Below are 20,019 nucleotides of genomic sequence, written 5' to 3'. Positions count from 1 at the left end.
TAAAGCTCTGTCTCCCAAACACTGAATTAGCAGGGAGTAATACACTGATGTCACAGTAATCACCTCTCCCAAAGTATCTGCTGCTTTAGGGGAGTGTGTGCTACTCCCAAGAACGATACAGAGCAGGTGGCACATCTGTAAATACCTATATAACAGATCTGGGAATCCCAAAATTATTAATTAAATTCTCAAAAGATCTCAACACTCCACTTTCTTACAGAGTATAGTAACCCCCCCCCCTCACAATAAACTCTGACCAACAGAAAAGGGACTTATTAATACATAATTCAGAATTCAGCCATATGCTTGAGGTAATATTTAAATACATGTCAGAATTAAACACTCTGGACACTTTTGTCCAAACCATGTGCAAATGTGAGATAATGGGGTGTGCCTTAACTTCTCCGGTCAGTTTGATAGAAAGGTTTTGCAATTGCGAAATAGGGGAAAGGACTTCCTGTTCAATACGAAACCAGGGAGGGGCTCTCTATGCTATCAAATTGCTTGAAATAAGAGAGGGGGACATCTACTCTGAGAGATTGTAACAGGTAGTTGAATTTTTGTAATACAATTCATTTCAATAACATTAACCTTCCCAATTATAGATAAATGTAATGAAGCCCACTTACCCACATCATTTAAAAACCTTTTTTATTAAAGGGTCGAAATGAACTAAAATCACACAAATTAGCTGGGAATAAAATGCCCAAATATTTAATGCCTTGTTTGGGCCACTGGAAGGTGCTCAGCTGAAAATCTGTTAATGGGCAGTACACTGTCAGAGCCAAAGCTTCAGATTTAGACCAATTTACTCTGTTACCTGAGAATTTAGAGAAGGAACTAATAATCCTGTGAAGACAAGGCATATATCTAATGGGGTCAGAGACGATCATCTGCGTAAAGCAAAAGCTTATGCGACAGACTTCCCACCATAACCCCTGGAAAATCATCTTCCTTTCTTATCACGGCTGCTAATGGTTCCAGGGCAAGACAGAACAATAATGGGAAAAGAGGGCGACCCTTCCGGGTGCCCATATCCAGAGGAAAATAATCTGAAATTAATCCATTTGTTTGTTCCGCTGCTACCGGGTGTCAATAAAGTAACTTAATCCATTCAATAAAAGTATTACCGAACCTGTACATTTCCAAAATCTTAAAAAGATAATCCCATTCTACCATTTCAAACACATTTTCAGCGTCAAGTGAGATGGCAGCGACCGGAGTCTGATCATTCACCACTGACCACGTGATATTGATGAAACAACTAATGTTATCAGAAGAGCTATGGCCCCGAATAACCCCACCTGATCTATATGTATAAGAGATGTCATGACTTTGCTTAATTGGTTAGCCAGAATTTTTGGAAAAAAATGTAACAGCTTGCTGGATCAGGGAAATTGGATGGTAACTCTTAAACTCGCTTGAATCTATGTTCTTTTAAAGAATCAGACTGCCATGGTTGGCGGAAGCTTTCCATTATTGAAAGATTCCGTGGAGCCTGTTCTGTAGTATAAGATATAAAAATAAAATCTGCGGCAAAGCCATATGGCCCTGGAACCTTGCCTGTAGGCAGGGCCTTAATTACCTCTAGAAGCTCCAAGGTTGTCTCAGAATCAAAATATTTTTTTTGCTCAGTTGTCAGTTTAGGAAGATCTAATGATTCCACAAATGTTCTAATATCTTCATCAGTAGACGAAGACGTGGAACTATAAAGATCAAGATAGAATTCTTTAAAAGCATTATTAATATCAATGGCCGAGGTAAAAATTTAACCACAAGCCGATTTCACTGAGGGAATGATAGAAATAGACTCTGCTTTATATATCTTGTCAGAAGCTTCCCTGCTTTGTCCCCCGAATCAAAATATGACTTGCCCTAAATAACCAAAACTCCACCTAACTCGACAAAATTGTATTATATCTGTATTTCAATCGAGTCAATTCTTTGAGGCCATCAGACGACATTCGGCGCTTCAGTGCCGTCTCGGTAGTTTTAATACTCTCTTCAACTCCACAAGTTCCCATGCTTTGGATTTTTTGATGAATGAAGCATACTGTATGATCAGACCCCTAAGAGCGGCCTTAAGTGCCTCTCAAGCCATGCCCACAGAGCATACTGAGGACCAGTTGGTTTCCATATAAACACTGATTCCAGCCTTTAACATTTGTTGGAAAATCAGGATTTTGCAAAAGGGATACATTAAAGCGCCAACTATATGATTTATTTTTCTCCATATGTGGCAACACAGCAATCAACAACAGATGAAATGAGGGACTTCGATTTAAAAAAAAATATATATTTTATAAATCTAATGGACTGATGAAAAATAAAATCCCTACCAGATGGGTTCAAAAGTCTCCAAATATCTGTAAGACCAAGATATTTACACATCTTGTGAAGTGTCAGTGTTGCTCTAGGGGGCTTGCACACTTTTGCTTCACTATGCTCAAGGACTGAGTGCATCAATAGATTAAAGTCTCCTCCCAATGTTATATCATGAGGGATGCCAGCAGCATGCAACATCCCTTCAAGATGTATATAAAAGCCCTGATCATCAGCGTTAGGTGCGTAAATATTAGCGAAAATCAACCTTTGCCCCTGAATTTCTGCTAAAACTATAATTACTCATCCTAATTTATCTTTAATGAGTTTGTGACATTTGAATTGCGTATTTATCCATGTAATGACTCCCCTGCTCTTACTTGAGCCAGCATTAAAGAAAACATGTCCACTCCATATCTTCCCAAATTTGTCAGCTTCCTGCGGGGGAAAGATGCATTTCTTGAAGAAACACAATATCCTATTTCTTACATTTAAGAAAATAAATCACCTTCCTTCTTTTTATGGGGTGCCCCAACCCATTCACATTCCACGTGGAGAGAGACAATTCACTCATATTAACATTTAACATTTTGATATATTAGAAAATATAGAATGTGTATTAAAAATAAAATGATTAATACCACATTCCAACATTAGTGCAATAGTCAAAACCAGAACTTCCCCAGAAAAAACAAAAACAAAAATGAAAAACGAATTAAATGAAAAGCTCATGACCGGCATCCATCCCTCTAATCAAACAGTCCATGTACGCCTACGAGAGTCCACACAACAACTTTGCATTGAGTGTATGCTCAGCAAGTAAAGTTCACTTGGGGGCCACACAAGAAACACCAAATGGTTAACTCACCCCATTGTCTCTATGAAAGACAATGCTTGCTGTGGGCATGTAAATATGTTGCGGCCATCCTTAGTATCTATTCTCAGTTTGGCTTGAAACATCAGTGCAAAAGCGATCTTCCATTGATGTAAGAGTTTCTTGCATTTCTTCAATCGATCATGTTTCTCTTGTCGAATTCACAAAGTCTGGGAACGAGAAAATGCTGTGGTTTTTCCAAGTAAGCTTTCCTTTACTCCTCGCCTTGCACAACACGAGATCTTTATGCGATGATCTCAGAGATTTGCCAAATTGATCAGGCCCTGTCTCCCTCAGTTGATCTGAGAGTCAGGACTCTGTGAGGTCACTCAATTTCCAGCTTGTGGCTTGTTATGTCGAGCAGACTCAGGAAGTGCTCGTCTAGGAATTTCATCATATATCTGCCTTCTTCATGCTCAGGAATTCCAACAATTAGGATGTAGTTTCGCCAATTTCGATTCTCCAAATCCTCCAGTTTTTGCCAAAACGCGTTCCAAATCTACTTAGGTTGCTAGAGAATTAGCAGTCAATTCCCTCTCCGATGACTCCAGATAATCGAGCTGTCTCTCAACGTCCCCGATTCTTGTAACCAACTCAGAGAATTTTGTTTCCATCACAGTAATCGATCACAGTAATCGATCAACAGTTTTGTCAGCATCACAGACATGACATTGACGTTGAATTTCTCCCACCGCACTGTCCAAACCGAGTCCCTGGTCTGCGGGCCTGTCTGAGTTATCAGCTTGAGCACGTAAGTGTCTTTTAATATCTCCAGAGCCCGAGGATTTTGAATTCTTTGCCATGTTAACTACAAAGAACAGATATGTAGCATGGTGTATCAAATCTCACTGGTTTATTACATAAAAATAACTAAAACTAGCAAAGTGCATAGAGCTTGCCGTTTACACGTCCAGTCCTCGCATGGTGTCACGTAATTCCAGTACTTCAGATATTTTAATCTAAATTACATTGTTTTGCTGCCCTTAAAAAGCACTTTAAAAAGAAAGTGAAGTTTTTGCCCTCAGACATAGTAATGCTAAACATAAGAAAAGAAAACCATTTAAAGCCGTGCCTGATCTCATAATACTATAATACATAATACAAGTCATCTCAGTCATTCATGTGTGATAAACAGACACGTGCACAGAGGTGTGAAACCCTTGTCACACTTCTGACACATCTGGCTGTCGTATTCAATGACACAAACCACACTCACATAAAAGTTTGATTTAATCATTGATTCCTTAGCCTTTCTATGAGACTTTCAGATGAATGTAACAAGGTAAAAAGAAAAGGAGGAGGTGAGAACCGGCTTGACAATATAAATGATAGTTTAATAAAGAATATAACCAAAAGACAAACACGCAGGTGTCGGACAGCTGCCCGCAACTCTCTCTCTCTCTGTTGCACCGCCGTCTTTGGTCAGCCTTTATCCCTCTCAGAGGCTTGATTAGCCTGATAAGGGGCTGGGTGATACGAGGCGACGGCACCCAGGTCAACAACTTTGGAGGCTATATCATTCAGAACCCCCCCCCCCACCCCCCAGTAATAAGAGAGATAAAATACTCACTTTTACCCCAGCTTCATATGCAGAGGCAACTATAAGTTAGCCATTTATAGTTTCATTTTCATAAAAAGCTGTGAACACTGTGTCTCTGTGGCACTATAAATATCCCCCTGTTTGTTTTGAGCAACCTGTCCAGGCAGACACGACAACATTGACTCCACCAATGGCATGTGTTTGGGGCAGGACAATCTGTTCAATCAAAAGCAGAAGGGAGAGGGTGTTCAGAAAGGTGTTTGAAAATAATCGCCTACAGTCGCCTACAGCTTGCTCACTGGGGTTATTAATAAACTTATTATTTAATTATTTTTAAACACGATTAAGAATCGTATTTTATCTAAATTGCACAATGATGATTCATCGACTTTTCATTAACAGACAACAGTTTTATTGTCTGTTAATGCTGATCTTCTGCAAAGCTGCTTTGAAATGATGTGTGTTGTGGAAGGCGCTATACAAATAAACTTGACTTGACTTGACAATGTTTATTTTTGCAATTCCATTTAGTGGTGCTAGATGAGTAGAAATTACACACTTCAGCTTTAATGCCTTGATACAATGATTGACAGGTGGAGACTTGAACATGTTAATCAAGTCAAGTCAAGTGGTTTTTATTGTCGTTCAACCATATACAGTTAATACAGTACACAGTGAAATGAGACAACGTTCCTCCAGGACCATGGTGCTACATAAATCAACATAGGACAAACACTGAACAACATGAGACTACACAGACTAAATAACATTTCTACATAAAGTGCACATGCAAACGTGTGCAAAAAGTACGGGACAGTACAATAAATTACTAAAAGGAACAGGACAATAGGCACAGTAAGAGACAGTGCAGCGCCGACAGTACACATTTGTAATTGAGTAGTGCAAAAAGATGACACTTTCTAAAATGCTAAATGTAAACATATCATACTATGAAATAGTGTTCTATGGACATAGCAGTTATTGAGGTAGCAGCCAGGTATAAAGTGACAATGAAGTAAAGTGCAACTCTGGACATGTGCAAAATTTGGATGGTGTACAGGTGTGTGTGTGTCAGTCCAGTCTCTGAGTACTGAGGACATAGGCGGAAATCGCAGGGGGGTCAGGACCCCCCCCCCCCCATCTGAGGGTTGTCCCCCCCCTAAAATATCATTAAAATATGTCTATTGTAAATAATATAATGATACATTCTTAAAATAATTGTTTAAGAAATAAAATAATACAAATGCAAACGGGGCAACAACAAAAAACCCTTGGTGTCCCCTTCAAAAATTGCTCTTGAGAATTGTTATGTTTATTGTCCCCCCCAACATTTTGATGAAATTTTCGCCCCTGACTGAGGAGTCTCATGGCTTGGGGGAAGAAGTTGTTACACAGTCTGGCCGTGAGGGCCCAAATGCTTCGGTACCTCTTGCCAGACAGCAGGAGGGTCAAGAGTTTGTGTGAGGGGTGTGTGGGGTCATCCACAATGCTGGTTGCTTTGCGAATGCAGCATTTTATGTAAATGTCTTTGATGGAGGGAAGAGAGACCCCTATGATCTTCTCAGCTGTTCTCACTATCCTCTGCAGGGCTTTGTGGTCCAAAACGCTGCAAGTCCCAAACCAGGCAGTGATGCAGCTGCTTAGGATGCTCTCAATAGTCCCTCTATAGCAGGGGTTCTCAACCTTTTGCAAGCTGGGCCCCCCCAAAGCTGGTTCATTGCAGTTGGGGCCCCAGTGCCCCCCGCCCCGCCCCATGCTTTATTGTTGTTGTTATTATTATTATTATTATTATTATAATTGGCAGTAGCACCAGACTTCTAATGTGAGCTTGCAGGCATTATTATTATTATTATTATGAGTAGTAGTAGGCCTATCATCATTACTAGGCTATTGCTATATAATTATATGAGGTTACATGCTTTATTGTTGTTATTATTATTATTATTATTATCATCATCAGTAGGCCTATCATCATTACTAGGCTATTGCTATATAATTATATGAGGTTACATGCTTTATTGTTGTTATTATTATTATTATTATTATCATCATCAGTAGGCCTATCATCATTACTAGGCTATTGCTATATAATTATATGAGGTTAAATGCTTTATTGTTGTTATTATTATTATTATTATTATTATTATTATTATTATTATTATCATCATCATCAGTAGGCCTATTATCATTACTAGGCTGTTGCTATAATTGGGAATTGGCACCAGACCTCTGATATTAATTTATGCTTTATTATTGTTATTATTATTAGGCCTAATAGTAGGCATCATCTGCATTTTTTACAGAAGCTTGCTGGTAGGTGATGTTAATGTGAGACCTGAGCCTGCTTTGCCTTGCAAAGATCCTCAATTCTTGGCTCAATGTTTGATAAACATAGCCTCAAATCATCCTCGATTTGTGCACGATTGCGGTATTTCGTTTTGAGGGCAGTCAGCTGTTCCTGCATATCAATTGATAGCTCGTTTGCTGTGCACACAAACGGATCTCGAACCCACGCAAAAGAGCGATAATCCTCTTTAAAGTATGTCACAAATTGTTTTCTCATTGCTGACAGGTGCTCAGACGCTGATTGAAATAGGGAGGAGAAATCGTGTGACGTTCCTGCATCAGTGATAAAGTCTGCAAGGCTGGGGAACATGTCGCAGTTCCCTCGACTGATGCGGCCATGCCAGAGGTCTAGTTTTTGTGTGAAGGCGTGCACTTTGTCTGCAAGGAGCAAAATATGAGTTTCGCGGCCTTGCAAAGACAGGTTGAAATCAAACAAATGAGTGCCGTTTTCTAAAGTCTAGGAGCGCAGCACACACAAATAAACTAAATTGACATACTGCAGTCCATCCATCCATCCATCTTCAACCGCTTATCCGAAGTCGGGTCGCGGGGGAAGCTGCTCCAGCAGTGGGCCCCAAACTTCCCTATCCCGAGCCACATTAACCAGCTCTGACTGGGGGACCCCGAGGCGTTCACAGGCCAGTGTGGAGATGTAATCTCTCCACCTAGTCCTGGGTCTTCCCCGAGGCCTCCTCCCAGCTGGACGTGCCTGTAACACCTCCCTAGGGAGGCGGCCAGGGGGCATCCTTACCAGATGCCCAAACCACCTCAACTGACTCCTTTCGACACAAAGGAGCAGTGGCTCTACTCCGAGCTCCTCACGGATGACTGAGCTCCTCACCCTATCTCTAAGGGAGAAGCCCGCCACCCTTCTGAGGAAGCCCATTTCGGCCGCTTGTACTCGCGACCTAGTTCTTTCGGTCATGACCCAACCTTCATGACCATAGGTGAGAGTAGGAATAAAAATTGACCGGTAGATCGAGAGCTTTGCCTTTCGGCTCAGCTCTCTTTTTGTGACAACGGTGCGATAGAGCGAATGCAATACCGCCCCCGCTGCCCCGATTCTCCGGCCAACCTCCCGCTCCATTGTACCCTCACTCGTGAACAAGACTCCTAGGTACTTGAACTCCTTCACTTGGGGCAAAACCTCATTCCCTACCTTAATTCCCAACCAGTTAAATTTCAAAATGTGGTGTTTTTATATTTATAACATTTGAGTACAGTTCAGCAACATCCATCACACGACCTGACGACCAAGAGAGCTGACAATTGACCATCACTTAATTTACCATCACCTCACGATTGAAAATGTGACACTGATTTCATATGACAGTTCAACAAACAAGTTAATAATATTAAGTCACTTACATTTTAGACGAAATAATGACTGTTTTGGTCTATTTTAGCAGCGTAAATAGATCCGATGAATCCAAACAAAGATCACAGAATAGCCATAGCGCATCTCACAGCAATACTCAATCGTGTTTTGAATGATTCAGTGTTGTGAACGAATCGGTTGAGTCAAAGATTCAATGACCCATTCACAAACATCTGTCTCATTCTTGATGAATCGGCCGTTTGAACGAAACGGTTAAGAACCACTGCTCTATAGAATGCTCAGAATGTATTCTCAAATTCTCTATGGTTTCTTTTCTAACATCAGGCTGAACAGTTTTTAGCACAGTGAGCAAATTGGCAATGCTAAGATGTGCATGCAATTGGCTCGAAATGCATTTACAAATCCACACTGAAATATCATATTCATTGTGCATTATAAAATTAAAATGCTAATTCAAATGTCTTAATTGGGAGTGTAAATGGACTGAAAGGAATAGTTTATTTATTTAAATTCTCATCATTTACCTCATGCCATCCCAGATGTGTATGATTTTCTTTCTTCTGTAGAACACAAATTAAGAGTTTTTGTGGAATATTTCAGCTCTGTAGGTCAATACAATACAAGTGAATGGGTGGTAAAATGTTTACACTCCAAAAATCACATAAAGGCAGGATAAAAATAATCCATACAACTCCAGTAATTAAGTCCATATCTTCAGAAGTGATATGATTGGTGGAGATGAGAAACAGATCAATATTTAAAGCAGCAAATGGACAATATTGGACATATTTAACAATTTTGCTATTTTTTTCCTCAATAAAAAGTTTAAGTCCTAAGGACATGAATTACTCATATCAGTAAGCTTATAAAAGCTCTACATGGAGAGGGTCCGCACATGGGGGCTGCCATGTTAGAATCACATGACCAGCTAAATACTACTTAATCTCAGTAATCGTCCTGTTATTTGACACGCTCACTTAACGTTAAAGTAATCATGGCCAACTGTAAATTCTAAATTTCTACAATGGCATCTGAAACTAAAAACTCTTGATTTTAAATAATGCTGCATCCAAGCCACTAATTGTCAGTGTAAGTCCAAGATGACACTAAGACAAAAGATACTGAGTGCACCTTTGAAGGCATTTTTTTTTTTTTTTTTTATCATAAAATGCATTATTATGTTTTAATTATTGAAATAGAAAAAAACAAACAAACAAAAAAAAAAAAACACAATTTCTATTTCCCACGTCCAATCAAAGGCCAGCTCTTCGTTCACCTGATCACGGCGAAGCCATTTTGTCCTGAACGGTTCCGCCAGCGCATTCTTCACTAAACCGGAATAACATAGAGCTGACAGGACGAACCACAACCACAGAGACAGTAACAGACAGGGGGTTTACTGCCACTCTACCCTTCAATTAGTCCCGAAAAACTCGACGTCTCTCGGTTTCTCTACGGAGTCGTGTTTGCGGTCTAATCGGAGACTTTAAGAGGGGCGGAAGGCTAGAGTACCAGGCATCCGGTTAGACGCGCTGGCTTTCCGGGCTGGAGTCCAACTTGAGTCGGACACTTTCAGATATCCACGTCGTGATGCGCACTGGACTTTTTTTTAACAAAAATAACCGCTTTTTTTAAGACTGTGTGTTACATACGAAAAGCTGGTAACTCTTAGACTTGAGCAGGATTGTTTTTTGTTAATAATTGTTAAATATAAGTAAGCTGGAACAGTAATTTAGACTCCGATGTGATTTATCTACTCAGCTGGCTGGGCAGATTGTTTGTTTACGGATCACATCCGTCAACTAAAAGTTAGGTTGCATAATTTGAAAAGCAGTTTCGTTTTGTTACCAGTGTAATTACATTTTTGAGTCTAGCCAGCTTTTATGCGATCAGAATGGTTTTGTTTTGCCAAGTCTGATAGGTTTTGGTTTGTACGCATATGCATATACTTGCTAGCAAACTTGCCTGAGTTTTGGACAGGTTAGATCTTAGTGCTAGTAGTTTTATAAAAGGAGGAAACCCCGCAGAACGTATTTGTTCATCTGATCTCAAGCCAGTCTGCTGTGGCTTCCTATATCTGGCTAGTTTTCTATTGATAGGTCTGTATTGGCGAGGCTCAAGCTGGCTGACAGGTGATATTTTCTTTCTGAATCCTCTGAGCTGACTGATAGCTATGACATTTTCCAACAGTTGGTTTGTGTCTTCAGACTTCAATTTTTTCAGTTCCTACACTTGGTGCCAATGCTGTATCAGTAATATTAGCTAACATAAGCTCAGCTTACACCAAAAAATAGATACAGTATATCAGTTGAGACTGCATTTTTACTAGTTAGGGAATTTTTTCTTTCTTTTTTTTCTACAAGTATATGAATTAGTGCCAATTGACTTGGTAGCTGGTTCAAAACTTATGAAACTCTGAGAGATAAGTCATATAACAGTTTGTATCAAGTAAGTTCATTAACCCAATTAAGTTTATTTTTTGTCAAATCATTAGCTCATATACTAGTTCCTGGAAATACACACATTGGCTGCAAGACCAGGTCAAGTTTAGTGGCAATTAGCAATTTTTTTTCTTGCAACTGACTAAAGATGTCAGGACAGTCTATCACGGATCGCATAGCGGCGGCCCAGCACAGCGTGACTGGATCAGCCATCAGCAAAGCCATCTGCAAGGCCACAACGCATGAAGTCAGTGGACCCAAAAAGAAACACCTTGATTGTGAGTATGTCAGAAAAGATACTGTAATTTTACTCCCACACTGTCACTTCACAGGTATTTTAGGGAGGTTTTGTAAAGTCTTACTGGTCTAGAATGTGCTTGTGATGAGAATGCTGATCTTTCTTTGTACACGGTCAGTTCGAGTTGATGCCGCTGTGGTGTACTCAATCAGTGGCGTTGTCTTCCACTGAGCTTTTAAGGCATCATTCTTATATTATGTTATAGCCTATGTGGTATTGCAGCATTGTTGAAGAGATTGTCATCCTGCAATTAGCACAAAAATACCTGCTTGCTGCTCCTATTTGAATCTGTGAATGCTGCTGTTGGTGGCACATGCTGCTGTCGAACACTAAACAAGGAGGTAACTCAAGGAAGATAACCTGAACCAACAGTAAGGATGTGTATTTTATTTGAATCAAATGCCTTAAAAATTTAAAGTTTCTCTTATGGGTTCTCTTAAAGGGTAGTACAACCAAAAAATGTAATTCTCATAATTTACTCAACCTCATGCCACCCCGGATGTGTATGACATTCTTCAGCTGATCACAAAAATGTTTAAAATAATATCTCTGCTCTGTAGGTCCTCACAGTGCAAGTGAATGGTGGCCAGAACTTTGAAGGCCCAAAAAGCATATAAAGGCAGCATAAAAGTAATACATAAGATTTGAGTGGTTAATTCATGTCTTTAGAAGCGATATGATCGGTGTGGGTGAGAAACAGATCAATATTTAATTTCTTTTTACTCAATCTCCATTTTAGCTTTCTTTTATTTTTGGCAATTCAAATTCTTTGTGCATATCGCCACCTACTGGGTAGAGAGGAGAATTTATAGTAAAAAAGGACTTAAATGTTGACCTGTAATCTCAACCACAATTATCATATCGCTTTGTGTGAACCTACAGAGCTGAAATACTCTTCTAAAAATCTTAATTTGTGTTCAGCAAAAGAAAGTCATATACATCTGAAATTGCAAGAGGGTGACGAAAGCTGTTCGCCCTCTGGACGAGATGCACCATGTTATGCCTAGGACACAGCACCGGTATCAAACACAGGGCACATTGGTGCAGTTCAGGTGGCAGACAGTACACACAAAAGTTACCAAGATTTTTCCCTTCAAGATTGAGCAAGGCTAGATTAAATAATCTATGTCCTTTTAAAATGATATGGGTCAAATTTTATGGAAATTATGTGAGTAATATTGTGTCACCTCTGATGTGCAAAGGCCTTAACAGTCATTTTATAGATCATGTGGGAGCGGTTAAGGTGAATACAGGCATGTGTGTGCAGACTGCTGAAGCATTGATTCCTTTGACAAAAGCTAAGAGTTAATGCAGAATGCAGCACATCAGTTTCATCCTCCCTTAGGCCATGTCACAGCAAAGAGAAAGGGATTAAGACAGAAAGCTTCTTAAGTGTACGACTCGGATTCTAACGCCCTAAATGAGACTAGATATTCGCTCATCATCAGTACAAAATACTCTGTGGTGAAATTTCCTATCAGACATTTTGCTTCGATTTACTGGTGAGGGTGGCTGACTGCTACGTCACCTGTTGTGCAGTAAAACTAAATTACAGCAGCCTTGAAGACAAGAAATCCTGATTCACTTGCATGTTTGTTTCTCTTATTCATCAATGTTTGCGAAACACAGGCTCATGTTTAGTTTGGATTGTGTCAGCCACATGTTATGTGGCCCAGCAGCTTGAGTTTGAGCAGCCAGCTTCATTGTTTTAATCTCACAAGCTCTGTGTAACGTCATGCCTTCCTTAAGACTTTGTTGCTCACTTCCTCTTTTTGCACCAAGTGGAGAAGTATTTTATCCAAAAACATTTCGACATTACTTGCTTTTTTTCTTTTTGGGTGTCAAAGACCATATTCTAGGACACATCATTATTGTTGGTTATTTTCTTTGTAATTATGATTAATTTTGATTAATAGAATTTTCATTTTATGTGTACTATACTCTGTGCAGACTATTTCCAAAACAAGGTGAAAACTAGGGATGCACCGATACCAGAATCTGAAGAGAAGATGTGGTATCGGAAATCTTAGTACCTCCCGATCTGATACCAGTGTTGTTGTTTTTTGCATAATCAGTTTAGAATATCTTTACATTATTGTGTTTGCTCTTTAATATGACTTAATATATAATATGATGCTTATTTCAATATAAATGCATGGCTTATTAAGAAAAACTTGATTGTTAACTATTATACTGCATAATATAGCAGCAAAATTAACAGTAATTCCAGAATAAGTCATAAGTAGAAAAGAAGCCATGTTTTTATTATTATTTTTTTTTTTTTTCTCAAAAAATGTTCATCTTGCATCTGGACTTTAAAGGATTCAGATCTCTTTTTTTGAACAAGGACTGCATATATATGTACCCCACTTTTCACACATGCTTTGTCTGTTCTCATCGATAGTATCTCTGAGACACCACACCTTTCTACTATGTCAAACATACCTGTGTCTTCATTATTGCCTGCAAGTATCATAAGACTGTTGTGAGTTATCTGTTTATTGTGTCTATACCCTGTCTGGATATTACTCACCTGCTGTTTGCCACTCTGCTCAACTGGATTTACTCGCAGTGTTTACAACACTGTTTCAATCATCTGTTCAATAAACCCTGCTACTGAGTTCATATCTCTGCCTCCGTGAGTCTCTCCATGACACCTTTAACTTTTAAAAACCCCCACGCTTTTATTTTGACCTTCTAAACTCTCCTTGAAGTCCTGTATGTGTCTGTTTGCAGGGAAGTTCACAGTAGTTGAATTCACTGCTTATTCAAATTCTGAAAAAATGCCACTCCTGTGCCATTCTAAATTCATATAAGTAAACCAAACTATTGAGCATCTACATCTGAGATGGTGTCTACAACTGAGATGGTGTTCGTGAGTAGCGCTCACGAACACAAGTTTTGCACACCATGTGAAGGCTAAAAATAGCCACGAGTGTGTTTAAACAGAGCAGCACCATTCAATAACACGCTGGAGCTGGGCGTCCATTTTATATATATATATATATATTTTAAAACACAGCCTTTTGTGATTCACAGAGCTATCGCACGTCTTGAGGTGGCTTTGAATAAAATGCATGAGTCATATGAACTACTTTAATTGTGTTTTAATGGTTCTTTTATGTCATTTTTTTGAGCTTGACAGTAACGAGCATGACTAACACACAGTGTCGGATTTTCCGATCCAGGTGCATTCCTAGTGAAAACTTTGTTTCTGAATTACCTTATTTCTACCTCTGTAAATCAAGACCTAAATGGTCAACTTGAAAGTGGCCCTCTTAGCAGCATGAAAAACAAAACTGTTTAAATGGATAATTTTGTGGAGACCTACTGTAAATAGAATGCTGTGATTGATGTTTTTTCAAGATGAGTTCATTTGGAAACTTTAATTGGAATATGAATTATTTATTAAATGAATTGTGCAGCCCTAAAACATCTTTCCTTAATAACTTGTAATCCTCTCAGGATAAAATAAATATTAAATCTGTGCTTTTTTCTGTCTGTCTTAACGCTTAGAGATGAGAAACTCAAACACCACTGGCCAGACTAGTCGACCTTGCAAGGTTCCTGCAGCTCAACTTGCAGAGCATGGCACTAGCAACGGCAAGATCATGGGTTCGACTACCAGGGAACATACAAACTGATCAAATGCATACCTTAATTGCACCGTTAGTTACATTTACATTACATTTATTCATTTGGCAGACGCTTTTATCCAAAGCGACTTACAAAAGAGGAAAACTTAAGCGAATCATCTTAAGGAGACATTTGTACGTAAGTTTTACTAGCATCAGAATAGCATTCAAAACAGATTTAAGTGCAACAATTTTATTTATTTTTTAATTATTATTTTTTTTGACTGGTTAAGTGCTCTTGGGAAAAGATGTGTTTTTAGCCGTTTTTTGAAGACAGAGAGTGAGTCAGCTTCACGGATGTAGTTGGGAAGGTCATTCCACCAACGTGGTATGATGAAACGGAGTCCGGGAAAGTGTTTTGGTGCCTCTTTGTGTTGGTACTACAAGCCGACCGCAGGCTTCTGGCAGGAGTGTAGATCTGCATAAATTATTTTAGGTTTGCTGGAGCAGACCCAGTGACTGTTTTGTATGCCAGCATCAGAGCCTTGAATTGAATGCGTGCATCAACCAGCAGCCAGTGGAGAGAGACAAAGAGTGGTGTAACATGCGCTCTCTTTGGTTCATTAAAGACCAGACATGCTGCTGCATTCTGGATCATTTGGGTGATTCTCACGATATCCAGATTTAGGTGTCCAGCATCAGAATTTTTAAAATGCCCTTAAGGCCAATTTTCTTTTTGCACATATAAGATTAACTTACTATAACCATTATTTTTAGCAGATTAAAAAAATATTTCCTATATAATTATTTAAATTTTTAGATGAAGTCCATCAAAAATTATCATTACCACAACATGACATTACATTAAATATATGGTTAAAAATTGTATTTTTGGCTAATGTTAAAGTAGACTCTTATTACTCATGCTCAAAGCTATGTAAAACTCTGGAGAGATTACTTTTTCATATTTATTATTTTTTGTAATTTCCTTATTTTCTCTCATTACCGAAACATACGTGATGATTTACAATTTATTTTATTTAATTGTTTTAATAAAAGGTAACAAACACATTTGTTATGTAGCAGACCTTAAATAAGTAGTGTTGTGTAATATGTATATACATTTTAAAACAAAATATGATTATCTAATTATTACTTAATTTGTAAAAAAGATACATGTTGCGGTAATGAAAATGCCATTTCGGTAATGAGGATCAATGTTTCGGAAATGAGATTTAGCTCACACATTCACTGTTGACAAAGGGGTTTGATGCCTAACCCTATGTGGCAGGGCGGAGGGCGGGGCCGGGTCGTGATCCTACACACCCGGTCCCGTATTAGGCTAATTATGCCTCTGTGAGGGTTAAAGGTCGACTGCAGAGAATCGTGCGGGAGAGAGAGATCGTTTACCGACATGTCCATCATGTGTGTGTTTATGTTGTCTTTTAAGTTTACTATTAAAATATGATTTACATCGTCAAGCCGGTTCTCGCCGCTTCCTTTCCATTGATCCCTTTACACCCTATTTTACATCTTTAAAATGCATACAATTTTTAAAAGAATATTTATTTCATAAACGGAGTTTCATTTTCTCATTTATCGTAATCATCACAGTACCATGCCTTGTGTTAACAAGTGTTGTGTATACAAGTTACAATCTTATGCTCATAATGAATCATGTCATGTAGCCTACACTGTAGTACTAACAAATATACTACCATTAGTATAAATATTATCATTCTAGTATAACATATAATCATGTGTTCATGAGAACTTTTTCAATGTAACAGCATCATGTGCTCTTGTAAAAAGATTTTAGTTTAGCTAAAACACTTTGGTCCTGACATTCAGCCACACAACCTTTTTCTGAGAATAAATTCATGTCAAGAACTTGAATAGCAGCAACTCGATTTATGAGTTGGTCAAACAACTAAAACAAACAACTGTAACTCATTCATGAGCGTTTTTTGTGTTTTGTCCATATGTCAGGTAAAATGCAGAAATGTCTAGCAGAGGAGGTGACATTTCTGCAAGGTTTACGCAATCTGTTCAAGAAGTGTTTAAGGCAAATATCAAGTTATATTGAAATGAGCAAGAGTTATAGTGCACGTCCCTCCTTCATAAGTCTGTTTCTCATTACCGAAACATTGAGTATCTCCACTGCAACAGGCCTTCAATTGTTGCGGTGAATGATAATGGTGTTCCGGAGGATGAGCGACCTTAAACATTCTTGCTAACTGTGAAAGCTAAATGAGGGTTAGCTAAACTTTCCCTCTCTTTTTATATTTAGACCATAGTGGGGTAGGCCTATATAGTAATCAAAAAATTAAAACAGCAACATTTTTTAAAACTTCACATTACTGAAACTCATGTTTCAGTAATGAGAACTAAAAAGTCTTGTAGGTACTATGACAAACAAAATTGTAACTTTTATTTGGAGAGAAAAAATAAGAACTGCTTACCTGGTAGCCATCTTGAGTGTCGCAGCCAATTATGTCCCTTCCAACAAAATTTCTTGAAAATGTTAGTTCCTTGAGGACTTAAACAATGATTGAAAATTGTTGCAGAGGATGAGAAAATTGGTCTTGGACACATTTATATTCCTTATTATTGTCACTACATTTACCAATGATCACCAAATACCACATGTTTCTTTACTGTAAATGTTTATAGTATAACATGCACTGAAGCTTTTTATTTTTTACATTTTTTTAATTATAAATATTTCCATCTCAAAGAACACAAATCCAGTCATGGACACATTGCGGTAATGAAACATTTCCCCTTAAATGTGGAAAAAACAACAAAACTGGTATTTATGATGTCATTTGAAATCATGTGCAAAATAGTACATGGAGAGATGTTTATAACTGTATCCTTCTTATTTTGATAGCATTTACTTTTATCATCAAAATGTTTCATGACACCTCATATGTCTAATTTCGTGAGTATCACCCATTTGCAGAGGTCTAATTGCACATGCAGGAAGGCCTGCAATGAGAGAGTTACAGTAGTCCAGTCTAGTTATGACAGTTCACTGAACAAGCAGTTGTGTGGCATGTTCAGAGAGGAAAGGTCTTATTTTACTGATATTGTACAGTGTAAATCTACATGATCTTGCAGTCTTTGAGGTGTGGTCTGTGAAATTTTGTTGCTTTGGATAAAAGAATCTGCCAAATGCATAAATGTAAATCTTTGCTCTGTGGAAGATTTTTTACTTTGGAAGATTTGTAAAATGTATTTCTGTCCAGTCTGCATTCAGTTTGCTGTTCTTTGCAGACAGTGAGTCAGATTTTTACTGAGTCAACAAACAGATGTTGCACTCTGACCTCATCTAGGGCAGTGAATGAAATGCTTGGTAGACCAATAGGCTTACTGTACTCTGAGTCTGTACTCTGTTCTCAGTTTAATGTATCCTGTTACTAGTTTCAGGTTCAGATAGCTGTGGCAATGGAACTTTACTTTTGATATTCTGGTTACTGCGTAATTTGTGGGAGTCAGGGTGCACAGGTTTTTATCAGTACATTATAGAACAGTTACAGGGTACCAAGCTGCTACAATGAATACTTCTGAAGTAATCACTGGATTTGGCAAAGTATGCAAAATGTGTGGCATCAAATCTTTAAGAGATATTCAGAAGCTTGCTTTGTGACCATTAGTAGTAGAAAGAAAACAAGAAATTCCAGAGCACAGCTGCATATTTACACTCTTTTTCTAAACATTGCATAAAAAAGAACAGCGGTTGGTTCTCAAATCCTTTTCTGCCTTAGTGGGCTGTTTTTGGCCAGAATAAGCTGCAATGTGGAACAGACTTTGTGCCAGTAGTCAAAAGACATGAAACTTTCCCACTTCTAACAATCTGAGCCTGGAGTGTGTCAGGGTTAAAGGGGAAGTGCCCAGATTTTAAAGTTAACAGCTGAAATGATGCTGCACAGCAGTAACAAAACAGCCATTCACATAAATGGCTGGGGAATACCACCCAGCCATTCAGAATACACATTACCCTTCAGTACGCTTGTTCACTGTTTACAGCCATCATCTTTTCTTAAAGGGAAAACTGCTCAAGAGTTAAGTTCTTTGTACTTATGAACTTATTGTAATTTTGTGGATTATGGATGTTTGTATTACTTGAGATGCTAAAAAATGAGGAGAAATAGACATAGGCGATACCAGGACTGATAAAAGAGGATGTTTTTATAGCACTGATTTAGTAATGTAGGTTGTTTTTTTTGTTTTTTTTTAGGAGGGAGAACGATAGATCAATGTTAGCCGAGCCTCGTTTATGGACACGACAGCACCACTAGAAGAGAGCTTAGACATACTGCATGACACATTGCTTCTGTTCCCTCATGCTCATAGTGCTGATGTGGCCTATTTATAGCTGCTGAGAGCCTTTGGCTCTGTTTGATAGCTTGTTTTGTAACTCATAAGAGCCCTTGGCTGCTCTTCTGACAATCTCGTCCACTAAAACTGGGTCTCTATTTATTTTCACTTCTAAGAACAGATTCTCTGATCATACTCTGAGTGAAACACACACACACACACACACACACACACACACGGTTGTTCTATGTACTGTTATTTATTTCTTCCTAATATATTAACAATTTCTTCATTGTGCAAATAAATTAAAATTGGATGACTAAACAGAAATCGGAAGAAACTGCTATCTACCATTTAATATACAATAATATATATTTTTGTAATTATTTTTTACAAAGTTAAAGTTTTGTGTGAAGTTGAGTAAATATAGTGCCAAATAAGAGTTATTATTATTTAGTTTTTAGCAATTTTATGTTTGTTATTTACTAAATTAAATTGTGATATTTCGGCCTATCGGCCACCATGCTCTCTGGATATCGGCATCGGCCATTAAAAAAGCACATCAGTCGACCACTAAATATTATTAGAAGGGGCTGCCGTGCCTTGTTAAAACTGTATGTTTACTGTTAATACTGTTACAAATGTTGCCTCTATGCTTACATAAAATATAGCCTATTGCAACAGTACTTGCTAGGAGAAGGAATTATAAATATAGTGAGTGATTTCAGGTCTGGTTCAGGCTTATAATCTGATGTATAATTTCGGGCCGGGTAGGATCAGACCACACGGTCTCATGTCCCGGTAGGGTTTGGGCTTCATTTTAAGGCCTGTGCAGATCTCTAAAAGGCCATAAATGTCTTATGAATAACCTGATCGCCAGGGGTAGATTTTTGCCTATTATGTTGATTTTTGCATGCCTTGAAATCACCTTACCCGTTGTTCTTACCTGCTCCTCCAATAA

General features: G+C 38.4%; 1 protein-coding gene across 5 annotated transcripts in view; it reads left to right on the top strand.

The window, feature by feature from the left end:
* Window positions 1–9,736: 9,736 nt before the first annotated feature.
* LOC127619065 (phosphatidylinositol-binding clathrin assembly protein-like) overlaps window positions 9,737–20,019 on the top strand; it is a 79,176-nt gene continuing 68,893 nt past the window's right edge. For 4 of the 5 annotated variants that reach the window (XM_052091833.1, XM_052091825.1, XM_052091815.1 and 1 more), the window contains exon 1: window positions 9,737–11,140. In XM_052091833.1, the coding sequence (XP_051947793.1) occupies window positions 11,011–11,140 (130 nt within the window). In that variant the 5' untranslated portion in view covers window positions 9,737–11,010. The remainder of the gene's footprint in view (window positions 11,141–20,019) is intronic. The other variant, XM_052091806.1, reaches the window with a different exon arrangement.

This window comes from Xyrauchen texanus, chromosome 2 (assembly GCF_025860055.1).
Source record: "Xyrauchen texanus isolate HMW12.3.18 chromosome 2, RBS_HiC_50CHRs, whole genome shotgun sequence".
NCBI classification, from domain to species: domain Eukaryota; kingdom Metazoa; phylum Chordata; class Actinopteri; order Cypriniformes; family Catostomidae; genus Xyrauchen; species Xyrauchen texanus.
Note: the sequence above shows the minus strand (reverse complement) of the source record. Positions and strands in the feature narration are given on the sequence as shown.